General features: G+C 40.1%; 1 protein-coding gene across 1 annotated transcript; it reads left to right on the forward strand.

Moving 5' to 3' along the window:
- Nucleotides 1–11466: 11466 nt before the first annotated feature.
- Nucleotides 11467–13083, forward strand: LOC121619761 (ATPase inhibitor A, mitochondrial-like). Its single transcript, XM_041955643.1, has 3 exons — nt 11467–11613; nt 12562–12674; nt 12770–13083. Exons 1-3 carry the CDS (start codon nt 11542–11544, stop codon nt 12909–12911), a joined length of 327 nt encoding a protein of 108 aa, XP_041811577.1. The 5' UTR covers nt 11467–11541; the 3' UTR covers nt 12912–13083.
- Nucleotides 13084–14130: the final 1047 nt, after the last annotated feature.

Below are 14130 nucleotides of genomic sequence, written 5' to 3' on the forward strand. Positions count from 1 at the left end.
GCTGAGCATTGTTCTTGTCATTATTGAGTTTATAGCATAGCATTTATAGTTTTAATTTCTCATCCCCCGTCTGACTGTCAGGCACGAGTTTTATTGCTTTTTCAATTGTAACTTACAACATCAGGCTCCAAAAAAAGATTCAATGCATCTGTAATGTGTTGTGAGCCCATATGGACTGCATCGGGACAAACACACTGAGTGGTGATGGAGGTGGTGGTCAGTTACAACGCGTCCTGGTTTCACCAGCGTTCTGCTTCGATACCAAAACACCAGCACCGGGATGAACACAGACTCTCACACAGGAAGAGCAGTGCACTCTGGGAAAACGCTGGGTGGGAATGCGAGGAGGTGGGGCATGCCGCCCCTCTCAGCTGGCACAAGATGCAGGCTCTTCCATGTCGTACATGTGGATTCAAGGGGTCAACAGGACCTTTCATCATCGCCCTTTTGTTTCTCAGCCTTGCAGGACTCTTGGACAGAACAGAGGCTCCTGGCGCCGATGTGACTTCCAGTTCGGCGTCAGGTCCTCGAGACTTCAACACATTTGTGTTTTCAGCCATCAGTGTGAAATAGTGCAATATGATGGGCGCTTGATGCTCAAGCAAGACTGATATTATGATTTAGGCAGAATTTTTTCTTACCAATGTTTCAAAACTTTTGTACCATCTTCCTCATATTTACAGAGCATATAGATGCTTTATGAGAATATTGTATGACAAATCTGTATTAGTAATTCAAGGAATTTATTCACTAGAGATTTGTTAGCACAAGACTCCATATTTGGAGCTCTCTGTGACAGGTAGATAATTGTACGTCTATAAAGCAAACATTATATAGAATGAATGATAGCCTATGAATATCTGTAAACTGTGCTTCAGGATATTTGTTATTACTCTCCGCTGTATAGCGACGGGTAATTGAACCTCATGTCTTCTGTAACAGTGTGTTTTTGATAACCTTGTCAGTAACTCAATAGTATGTACTACCAGCCAATTGCCCTGTCCCTTCAAATTCCTCTGTCCTGCCCTCAGCCCAATTCATACCTTGAGTTACTTGTACTGAATACCCATTTGTATTTTCTTGTCTAGACTTTGTTTTTTATGTTCTGTTTTACCTCCTGTAAATGTACAGTTTTCACAGCACAAAATGAATGTGACTTATTTCTAATAAAACACATCTATATTACATGAAGAACGTGGTGCAGCTTTTGAAATCTCATGTTCTCTGAAGTGTTGTCCTCAGCTAATTCAGAACAGCTGCACAAGCAAAATCCCCTGCAGAGTCCAACTGGCATGCTGTCTGACAGCGATGTCTAAAGCCAGAACAAAACATATCGGCACCTAAAAATAAAAGTTCAAACGTAAAATCACTTACCGACAAACTGAAAATACAGCAATGTGGACAGAACATGGAGAAATGGATTTTGAAGCCACATTAAAGCGTCAGGCAAACATTTCGATCTCTAAATATAGATGTGATTTGCAGGTACAAAAACAGCAATCTCTTAAGATGATAAAAGTGCAATTCTCCTCTGTTCTATTTTCATTCTTTGCAGGGAGGCAAATCATTATAGAGAAAAAAAGATCTATGAAGTTGAGTAATGAGAAAACAAACAAATTTGACAGCGGCCAGAATTTGATTACAACCTCTTTAGAAAATAGGACATGTTCTCAACAGTTTAAATGTAGTGTTTCACTGATTTGTCTGCAGTATTGCCACTCTGCTTTCTCTCTGCTCCACATAATCAGTCCTTGTTCGTTTTAATTGAACCAGTGTGCTGTAATTCTGCTGCGAGGCATAAGCAAAAGGCGATTTACACCATCCATTTGTTGAGCGCTGCTTATTTTGTGAGGTCAGCTGGAGAGCAGACCGGCTTGGGTGAAAATGGTCCTTCACTGTAGGTGCCATTACTCTCTGCATTTCATGTTTGTTACTGCATTGCGTGATATGCCCCAGTTTCAATTTTTGCGCTAATTTATTTTCACACCAGAAGTCATCCGTGCAATGTCTGCTCATGACAAGTCAGAGCAGTATTATTGGAGCTCATTTTGCAGCATCTGAACTCCAAAGACGTACCAAAAGAGTCACAACGGTCCCTCGTTAATTGTATTTCTGTCATGACCTGCAGATGGATGCAGAAAGAACAGGAAGTGACTGAAAATGAACAGACAGAGAGACAGACAGAATGGAAAAAATGCAGAAATAGGAAACAAAGTTCCCACATTTTAATACTATAATTCAAATTCACATGAAAATACATGAAAGTTGATGAGACAGACTTCTGTACATACAGTACAGTAAGTCTGCATCTGCCGTCATCATGATACATAACTTAAAAGTGCAAGTGGCAGCAACAGCCAGTTACACACACTATACTGCTACATGAGGACATATAGACGTTTGTATGCAGGTATAAAGAAGCCCAGACTATTGCATGTTTACTATGTATAAGGATATCGTTCTCTGAACCCATCAGCTTTCATCTGATGATGAATTAGCCTCTAGGGGCAATGGCCAATGTTTCAGGTCTTCTGATGTAGGTCTATCTGTGACCACACAGTAGCTACAGGACACGTCTACTACATGATACACTCTCGAAAAAGTCAAGTTTCAGCACCAAAACTGCTTGGTTAGGTGTAGGAAAAAGATGCCAGGGGGTGTGTTGTGTTGTCTGCGAGACTGCAGCCAGCAGATATCTGGATAACGCCTAATGGATATCCAGGCCAAGACTTCCTCTTCCATTCGTCACTCAATGTTTACAGCTCTATTAGCAACTTAAAACACTTTCCAACAACACTTTGGGTAATTTCTATAAACAGACACATACATACGAATGAGGATAAATGTTAAAAAAGCTAATAAAAGCTAAAATGACTTCAGACAATAGCAGATTTGTTCCGAGGCATTTCAGCAAATGCATTCTTCCTCTTTTGCCCTCTACACAGACTGTTTACCTGCATGCAACCAAAGCCCCCTCAAATATGACTAATACTACTCGAACTAAAAACACAAACCAGAACGCTTCCGTTACCAAAATCTTGTGCCTTGCCAACAGATTCTGGAGTCATATGCATTCATATCTGTTTTTTTATTATAAGGAGACAGCCTCTCTCTCCTCATCAGCCGTTAACAAATCATATCCAATCAAAATCATAATAATTAGTGTATGCTGATGCAGTGTCTGTCTGTGTGCATGCATGAGTGTGAAAGTGCATTACTCACGTGGGGGGCATAAATCTGTTCACACAGTCACGTTGTGGGGACTCATTTTCCTTGTGGGGAGTGAAGAGCTGTGTTAAGGTTGAGGTAATCTTAGGTTTAGGTTAAGATTAGGGTAAAGTTAAGGGTAAAGGGTTAGGCAAGTTGTGGGCAAGTTAGGGGCAAGTCTTCAGAAAATGAGTCTATGTAATGTCCCCAAAAGTGGTGTGTGTGTGTGTGTGTGTGTGTGTGTGTGTGTGTGTGTGTTTGCGTGTGTGCGTGTGCGTGTGTGCGTGTGTGTGTGTGCTAATAACATCGTAAAGCTGTCGATGACTAAACACCCTCCACCCTTCAACACACCAGCTCATAAAAACACACAGCTCCTACTTCTCATCTCAGCCCCCCCGTCCCTCCTGACTTGAAATCCAGTATCAATTAGCACCTTGCTGGCAGAAACAGCGTGGTTCTGGCTGTCTCTTAATTGAGGGCTGTTGCTATAGAAACAGTGGATGCTAATCCTCAAGACGGGCGAAGAAGAGAAGGTCTTTAAACTCCCAAAGAGAAGCGAAAGAACAGAAAGAGACGACGCCATTCCTTCTTCTTAATGATTGTCAGCAGTGCGAAATGATTATGATAATGAAGTGTAGGGCAGCAGCAAGGTCAGCTCTGAATTGTTTTCATCTCTTGTAGTTAATAGCTCGGGAGAATTAAATACGATGAAAAAGAGAAGGCGAGAGAAGAACTTGAACATCTTTTTTTTAACACTGCATAACAGTTTGGGAATTTATGGGTGGGAGGCTCATCTCAACTCAGCTAAATCGACAATTTTTCACTTTTTTTCCAACTTGGGACTCCACGTACAGAATATTTAATTTCCAAATTAATATTGTTATGTTACAGTCTCCTCTCAGATTTCAGATTTTAAAGAAGGTGTACAGAAAGATTTTGATATGGCAGCCTTGTTAGCAAACTATCCAGCAGTTAATATCTTTTTTACTTGGATTTATATGTATTCCACACATACAAATAGACAGTAACTGGTGGGGAGTCCCATTTATTTAACCTCTGTGGCATCGTTATCAACATCGTTGATCCCATCTGGGTCGTTAGTGCTTCTGGCTGTGTGGCAGCATTCCAGTGTTCACTGTCTTTTGCCTTTTGTTCATTTTTGGTCTCCACCAACTCCCGAGGGAAACATCTGGCTCTTTAGCTGCTAAATGCTCCACCATGTTGGCTATCTCTCTAACTGCGTCTGTCTGCTGTTTGGTGCTGAGCAGGTACTGAACTGTTGGTGCTGGAGCCCAAATACAAAGCTATGAGAGCAGTGAGAGTGAGCCAAAACAAAAAAGCGTGAAGGCAGCTAAACAGCTGAAACTCATTATAAAGCTCCATAAAATTGAGTGGAGCTGCAGATTCAGGTAATAATTCTCTGTAGGTTCACCACCCCTTTCACATGTTCACATTGTTTTCATGTTGTCATTTGATTTTGCTTTCAGAAATATATTATAGCTTTAAATTTAAAAAAATGGCATTGAGCATGACATGCTGATGGAACAGCTTTCCAGGCATCCACCTGGCCAACGTCACCACCATTTTCTCATTGTATTCTCCTTCTGCTTTGACCTCCCTGTGGAGGGGTTAGAAAACACTGTTTAGCTGTTGACTAAACATCATTTTTGGTTTTTAGTCTAGAAGCTCTCAGCAGATCACACAATATTGTACAACAAGGAGGGGAAAAAGGCAGAGGGGAGCAGTGAAAGCAGCTTTGGCCTTCAACATGCTGACATTGTAAGGTGACATTTTATCTGAGATACTGGAAAGAAGAAGTTATTAGAGAGGCTGCACACAATTGAGGGATTGGGTCACCAATTAAATCCCTGGAGCCAGTCAGTGTCTTTCAACCAGGGTCCCTATGAGCAACCTGTCAACATTACTGTCGGTATCACTCGGTCCATTTATTAGCTGTTCGGGAGCTTTCAATCAGATTGAGTTTGTCTGTGTTGTCAAAGTGGTTTTGTTCATACTCTGAACCAGAAATCTCCACTTCAGCAGCACTTATACACCACACTTTCCAGGTTTTATGGCTTTTGCTATGGCTGTTGACAGAGCGGTAAAAAATTCCCCCAGTAAAAACCTTTGACTCTAATATGTCAACAAAATGAGACATGAATTTTGAACGCAGCTTCTTCCATTGTTGATATTTCTGATTTGGAAATGTTTGCAAATTAGCAAATATTTAATTAGATAATCCATAGTTTGTATATTCAGATTTAAAATTTCAGAAAACTTATAACACAAAAGACAGATTTCAGCAGTCTTAACAGAAACTAGTGTTCAGTTGCAGGTACTGTGTCGCGCTTTGCTCGCTGCAGAACTGTGCTGGTTTCAAGTCATTACTGGGGAACAAAACTTCAGCCCTGAAGATTAGCCACATCCATTGTTTTCAGCTGCGGCACAGCATGTCCTTCAGCTCAAATGATACTCTTGTCTTTCAGAGCGTAACAGATCCGACAGCAAGGCTGTGCGACGCTGAAACTGCCGCCTTGTCTGTTTCTGATGGCCAAATTTCTCTTGAATGTCAGTACATATTTAAAGCAATCACAGCCGCCTCGCAGAATCAACACATGGAGCAGGAATGATGAGGAGGACTGTAGTCGCTGTTAATGTGTCTCGCTGAGCTGAAATAAGCGCTTGCACATACAGTATCAATACAAGCACTTCTTATCTCTCTCTCCCTTTTGCACACACACATACACACCTTCTCCTTTTCTTGCACTGTCCCTCCTGATTGGAGTTGATAAAGGATCACTGTGCCATGAACCTCCCTCTGCCTGCTGCCCCCTATGTGGCTCCTCTACCTCCGAATGACAAAAAAGCAGATGTGGTGGAGTACAGCTGTGTTTGTGCGTCATAGCTAAATGCCAGCAGTCTCTTGAGAGCGGTTTCCTGGAGGGTATTACCACTTGTCTTACTTTCAGACCATATGCTAACCCCAGGGGTTGACTGGACTGGGGGACGCTAATGATCAGCTTTGGTACTGATGGAATGCAAATGGATTTCATATTGAAGGCTATAGTACATTTTGTGCAAGAAAATCAGCTGGAATCTGGAAAGAAGTCCAAGGTGGTCGCTAGCGAGTGACTCAATAGTTCGACAGCATGATTGCAGAATAGAAGATGTAGTTTTTTATTATTAAATGGATTCTGTACAGACATGATTACTGCTGACTGCCTTCATGATTCCTTGCCTTGTCCTCTAGTGCCTTTAACAGGTTGGCATTTGTGGCTTTTAGTGAAAAATCTTGTCTAGTACTGGATGGATTACCATGACATTTAGCACACACTTTTGACTTGGTGCCCAGAGGATTAATCCTCATAACTCTGATAGTTTTCTGACGTTCCCTTTAGCACGACCATTTGGGCAAAGATTTCACTTATTCTGTGAAATACCTCAGCATCTATGGATTCACACAAAATGTTGTACAGACATCCGTGGTCCCCAGATGATGAATCCTAGTGACTTTTGTGATCCCCTGACTTTCCCTGCAGTGCCACCACGAGGTCCATGTTTTTGGTTTTAAGGGAAATATCTCAGCAACTATTCTATGGATTGCCATGGAATTTTGTACACATACTCATACCACCCTCTGGATGAACTGCAATCACTTTGGTGACCCCTTAACTTTCCATCTAGCTCCCAATCCATGCCCTGTACTTTATTTTATGAGCAAAAACCTGCAAAGCGAGTGACATCCCCCCGTCTGTCTCGGCTGTACTTGTTTTTCGCAAATGTTAGCATGTTAGCACACCAAATTAAGACAGAAACATAGTAAACATTAACAAATAATGTCTTAAAGAACACTTTCGGACATCAGTTTACCTTGACTTTAACAGAATACCACAGTACTGTACATAGTATTTGCTGTTTTTGCACTCCTGTTCTGCTCTTTTCTGCCTTTTTTTAATGCACATTTTAAACATAGCTTTTTTCCATATTCAGTGTCATGTTCTGCAGATCTGCATTCCTGCTTATAATTTTATTGTTACACTTAATTTGTTGTTAAGCTACTGTAACAAAGCAATTTCCCTCATGGGATCAAAAAAGTCTATCATCTAAAGTATCTATTACACCTAAACAAAACCATCTACCTCTGTCAGTGTCAAATACAGCCTGTTCACGCAGATGTATGTGTCACTATTCCAGGCAAGTCTGGGATTATACAAAGTGTAAGTGGCCAATTATCAGTGTAACAGAGCCAAACCCTTTACGTTATAATGCATCTGCTAGTAAATGCCTCCACAGTACTTGGAGAAACCAGTCTGAGTCTGTGCTACCCAGTCGGGAGACAAGTGCATACCTTCATTTCTTCCAAACACCTGATTGGCTGTTTTTGGATGCAATCTTCACATTGTAATTAGTTTGCTAAGTGAGTCAATTCCGTTTTAGTTTTTGCCAAGCTGCCTGTGACTCCAGTAAATAATGTCTGCCACTTCTCGGCCAAAGACCTTGTATGCACAGACCACAAAGTATCTGAACCCCTTTATCAATCCTGATGGTCACCATGGCAACACTGGCAACATCTAAGCAGCTCATGGGCAATTAGCAACAAGGAGTTCAGCAGCAGCAGATTTTAAGAATTAGACAAGATGAATGCACATAAAGGAAAACCAAGAAGTCTTAAAGCAGCAATTGGGGTCTAGACTCATAAAATATCATAGCTCACAGTTTCCTGCACTGCAATTTTTTGCATAAATGTGCTCCAGTTGGAGGTTTCGAGGAAAGGAATGTATTTGTCATTTCAGCACCTTACTAAAGTGACTCCATACCAACACAATGCTATTACTTCAGAAATATGTGTTGAAGAAATTGTTCAGTCACATCCCCAGAGGTATGTCAGCATGCTTTTCCCCAGAGGTATGAGTGAATTTCAGATCAGAGTGCTATTTCATGCAATTATTGATAATGCACTTGTAGAAGGAGGCAGATTATGGGCATTACATGTTACATCCAAACATGTGGATTTACGAAAGACTGCTCCAAAAAGGCTGTTAAATTGGGCCATGCAAATGTAATGTGAGTTCACATTAAATGTCATTCGGAATAATAATGCAAAAATGCTGAAAGGATATTATGGCAAAATTGTAACGGCGGTCGTTGCCAGCAGAGGTTATGAAAGTGAGTTGTTCATACAGGAACATTGTAGCACATCTTGTTATCTGCATGACCTTACTTTGTCTTTGCTCAGGTTAGTGCTGTTGCCAGGATACTATTTCCTATGGCAACACTTGAGCCGGCGAGGTGAGCAGCTCTGAAAGGATCCAGATAACTGGCTGCTCTGTATCCTGTGGACCGGAAGTCCGTACATGACCACAGACAAACATGCACAGACATGCACGGCTGCGCACCAACACAGCCCTCAAAGTTCAGTTTGCTTCAGTGCGGTAGCTGAGATTTTCTTCCAGACACAACAAAATGACTTCCGGTTCAGTTCAACCTGATTTATTGTATCCTTAGTAGTCATTTCACATATATATGATATCAGACATGTGTCCATAAGTTTAGGATCAAGGATGCTCCCCTCATTACTCCTTTGAAAGATTTATCAGTATCTTTTCCAAGTTATTTTTCTTTCTTACAGTTGTCACAGTGGCGTTATGTGTCGAATGCAGCGCAATCAGCGTCGACCTCTGTGAGCCTTCTCTGCAGTAATGATTATTGCACCGCAATATTCATTGTTCTATATGAAACTCAATTTCCGTCTTCATTCAAACAAAATGAGAGCAGCACTTGCCGTCATCCATGACAAGAGAAGAGAGAATTCTTTTGTACGAATGCTATATGAATGGTAGTTTGCTCCATATTCACTGCAACACATAGCAGATGCTCTCCATCTGGACGAGAGCATACTGCCACCATTCGCTGCAAATGTGTTACTACCTCAGCTGTGCAGTTTTCTCTCAGTGACGTGCAGATGTGTAAAGTGATGTCCAGACTTATCTTCAAGTGTTCAAATCTAACCTGGAAAAGCAAGTGACCTCCTCTAAGCTGTGCAAGCTTTGCCCTATTCTCACTCTGTTGAATAGTCTCCACATTGTGTAGCTTTTAAAGGTCTGCTTTCCTCATCTCTTCCTTCCTCCATCTATATTTACAAACCAAGGATGCTACATTACAGAACACAGTGACGCAACAAGTTTGCATGCTTTTATTTTCACAGGAGCTTCCAGATCATCACGGTCATTGCTGAACAGCTTGACAGGGTGCAGCACGTCACCACCAACAGCACCACGCCTACGCTCGCTCATTGACCATCAGCTCTGCAGGATTCATCCTCTTTCTGCTGAAGAGCAGGGGAGTGTCAGGGACACTGAGCTCATACAACACTGAGCTGGGATGAGCATTGTCTGGCAGGGAGGACTCTTCATCAGTGGGACTCCATTATGATGACTCATCTGTACTAAACACCCACCACCTCTCTTTACTGTGCAAAGCTTCCCTTTGTGTGGCTGAGTGTGTCTCATCCAGCACACATCCAGAGAGATGAGCATTGAGCCTCGTCCTTTTGAGTAATAGGGCCACAACGCAGTGTTGTCAGATTAGCGTACAGTTTGTAGACAGTGGTTGCAAAATATGAGCTTGAAATTAATGGGAGCGAGCAATAGATTGAAATGACAACACAAAGGAGGGAAATCTGTCTGCATCAGTGCAACAGACAGATTTACAAATCAGTGAAAGATTATGGGAGTTTGCATGTGTTCTGTTTTCATGGTGCTCCAATTATCTGTCTTTGACTTTCACTGTTTGAAAAGGTGAATAGATTAAGCAGTTCTCTAGCTTTACATAGTGCAAACTGAATGCAACTTCAGTTTCATACAATTTAGCACTGTGAGAGAATCATAGAATAGAAGAAAATCATAAACTCATGTTATTGTATGAGATATTCATAGTGTTTGGTTAGAGCAACAGGAAAAGTTTAATGAGCTATTGCATGGAAATTGAGAAGTGTTTTCTTTTTTGGGTCACTCATTTCCTCATAATTTGCTAGAAGTTTCCTGGAAGGATCATGTAATTTGTTGCTAATAGGAAAAATGGGGACAGCAGACAATTAACACACTTCCAATTAATTATTTCTAATTTGCTTGTTTAATCTTGATACTCTAGTCAGGCACAGCAGGTCAGTTGAACATGTAAAAATATTACTTTTTTCTACAGGCAGGCAATTCAAAATATTTTAAGAATATAGTTTCCACTAATAAATGAATAATGCCAATTTACGTACATTCAGGGAAAATCTATTTTCTTTGTAATTGATGCCAAATTACTTAACCAAATTCTTTTTTTTAATTACTGACCTGTATATTAGCTTTAACTTAGTTTTTTTTATGTGTGGAAAAATTCTGCTGCATGCACACCGCCAGTGGTGAAATGTAATTAAGTACATTTACTCAAGTACTGCACTTAAGTACAAGTTTGAGGTACTTTTACGTCAGCCTTTTCTTCTCACAGCACTACTTCTGCTCCGATCCATTTTAGAGGGAGATATTACACTTTTACTTACTAAATGATTTGTCTGCTTTGGTTACTGGTACCTTACAATTTTTTTGCATAAATTAAACTATTCAGTAGTTACATATGTATACTACTGATGAGTTAATTAATCAACTGGTCGACTGACAGAAAATTAACTGGTAACTAATTTTATAATCATTTCATTTTTAATGCAAAGACATTCATAGTTACAGCTTAAAAAGTGCAAGGATGTACAGCTTTTTAAATAGTTTTAGTAATTTTGATTTAAAGGTATCACTTTGGGCTCTGAGAACTGAGAACTTTCATATTTTTTTAATCAAGAAATAATAATCAGCAGATTGATCCATACTAAAAATGATCATTAGTTGCAGTCCTATACAAAATAACGCACCGCCACCTCAACCAACTACAACAGTAAGATCCTGCTTTTATATTAATGCATGGGATGATATAATATATAATAATATAACAGTCACGGGACATTTTCTACATTGACGGCTTTTACTTTAAAAACTTTAAGTACATTTCATAACCGTATTTTCAATCTTTTACTTAAGTCACAGTGAAGTCATGTGAATACTTCCTCCATCACTGAGCACAGCTGAAAATCTCATTTGAAAAAAGCCACTGCACAGAACTATTGCAGTTCTCACTCCTCACCGCATGGTGTCAGTAACAAACCTATATGTAAATGAGGCGCTTGCCTCTACGCCCATATGAGACGTTTTTCTCAAATTTCCGCATTTAGAGCAAAGACCAGTAGGAACGAGAAAGGTTTCTCTCGCCTGCAGTAGTTGCCCTCAGTAGTATCCGATAATGTCAAGGTTTCTCCTGAGAGCAAACCTGAGGAGATGCGTCGCCTCTCAGATTAGAATGGCATCTGATCAGGTAAACTGCGGTGCATTGGTGACACATGACATTTACAGTGTTAGCATTAGCTTGCTAATGCCAGCAAAGTTGTTAACTGACGAAATCTTATGAAGCTAGCAGGGCTAGCTAGTTGCTAACTTCTGTAGTCGCCTCATTAAGCTTGTTCATCGATGGCTCTTGTGAAAACATAGCAATAAGATAAATATGCATGTACGTAAAGACTGCAGCATGTTTCTATTGGCTCAAATGTAGCGTTGGACATGGAGCTAATCATCCATTCTGAAAGAAAAAGCTGTTGTACTACTGTATAGGTGCTCTCCTGTGTTATGTAATGACACACACAATAAAATATGTGTACCTATGTATGTTTTTCCATAATACTTACTTGAACAATGCACTACTTTAACATACCAGCACCCAGAAGACTGCATAAACAATACATATATTTAGCAGCAGTTATAGATTTATAACTATAGCTCAGCTAGCATCAAAAGGAATACATAAAAAAAAACATCCAATGTGCTTCAGTATGTCTTCCAGAAGAGCAAGGGAGGGTTTGTTTATTAGTTTTGTTTTGTGCTGAAGTGTTACATCAATGGAGAAAAGGCTAAAAAAAATAGGAACAGTGTCTTTAGTGTCTAGGCTCGTACTCAGAGAATACATCAGCAGTAAATAAGCAGGTGCATTGATCCTATTTTAGGCTTACAAAACAAGCAAATACGATCAATACTTTTATATTTACTTATGAATTTGTTACACAGGTAAGAGTTATGCAGGGGAAAAAAGAAGCACACTTCATTTACTTAATAAACATGAGAGGGTCCTTTGAAATGTGTTATTTATCTGATAAGGGTAATGCTGTTGAGCACCTGAAGACAGTCTTGGAATAATATCTATTGCATATTGTTACTGATCCTCTATCATATGTGAATTATGACAAAAAAATGTTCCGACTGCTTATTCCAGCTTGGTGAGTTGGGCAAGGGAGCAGGCAAAGGTGGCGGTGGAGGAGGCTCTGTGAGGGAAGCAGGAGGTGCATTTGGAAAGCGAGAAGTAGCAGAGGAGGAGCGATACTTCAGGTGAGAAGCATATCACTGTTCAAGGCTCATGCCAGTGTAGCCTTGGTTTTCCACAAGATTTTTAACCCAGTTCCTCTTCATGTTGGCACCTGCAGGCAGAAGGAGAAGGAGCAGATGGAAGCGCTGAGGAAGCATCACGCAGAGGAGATTGAGCACCACAAAAAAGAGATTGAGCGCCTACAGAAGGAGATTGACCGCCACAAGGGCAAGATCAGAAGGCTGAAACATGATGACTAAAGCTGGGAAGACTGTTATCATCTCTGTTCCTGAGAGTCCGCCCACTTTATTTGCCAAGCCAATGATCAGCAGATACCGATTGATTTACTGATGGTCAAGGCAGGTCTTGTATGAGACTTCATACTGACATCATGAATATTATAACAATAAAGTTCTTAATTTTTGAACATAAGCATAACTTCCTGTTTGTCCCTCTTGTTTGTCGTCAGAATGTCAGTTGTTGAAGTGTACTTTCTATTACTGTGTGTGTTGGGTTGATCCTGTAGGTAGTATGTACAGAAAAGGTGGATTTCAATGGCAGTCAAAAATTAAACCCTGTGATTGGATAGTTGATGGTGAAGCACTTGTTTTCATTGCTGCCCGCTACTTATCTATGCCAGCTTAGGTTGGAAAAGCATAGCCACTTAATTAAGAATTGATGCTCTACTCCTCAAGCTGCCTCTTTTGTTCTTGATGTTAAATGATACAAATAAGTTGGTCCTATTGTTGATAAGTTATGGGGCAGTTTCTTAGAGAAAAGAATAAAGAATATATCATACAGAAAGTCCAGGAAGCCATCATTGAAGTTGAAAATTGGTTTCTGGAGTGAGGATTTTAAAGTATGTGTAGGAAATTTAAATTTATTGGTATTTTATATGTACACTTCACTATTTTATCCTTTGCACTATAACTTAACACTATTTTACATGACAGGTATGGACATTATGTACATATGTACTGATGGGTCTAAAAACCCTGATAATAATAGAAGCTGAGCAGTTTATGTTTCAGAGCTAAGAGTTATGGTGACAAAAAGAACAGTAGTATATCTAGTTAAAATTATGCTTCATTTCATTCCCTTTACAGTGGATAGAGGAAATCAAACCCCTCTAATATGTGCAGACTCAAGTGCAGCCCTGCAAATCTCAGACATACTTATCCAAGATGTAGACAGGATATCTTTATGAAATATTGCAATCTTTACATAGCATAATTAGGATAGTTTTATGATTACCTGTTCATGCAGGTGTTTGAGGGCATGAAACAGTAGATCTACTTTTCAAAAATAGAAACAAAGTGCCTGATTTGTAGGATTGCTTCGACATATTAAACTAAACTAAAACTAAACTCTACTCTAACTCTACCAACAACAAACTGGACTGGACCACTAACACAGATGCCCTGTAAAGTTGTCTCCATCTAGTAAGAAGACTGCGATCCTTTGGAGTATGTAGGACAC

This window comes from Chelmon rostratus, chromosome 16 (assembly GCF_017976325.1).
Source record: "Chelmon rostratus isolate fCheRos1 chromosome 16, fCheRos1.pri, whole genome shotgun sequence".
Classification (NCBI taxonomy): domain Eukaryota; kingdom Metazoa; phylum Chordata; class Actinopteri; order Chaetodontiformes; family Chaetodontidae; genus Chelmon; species Chelmon rostratus.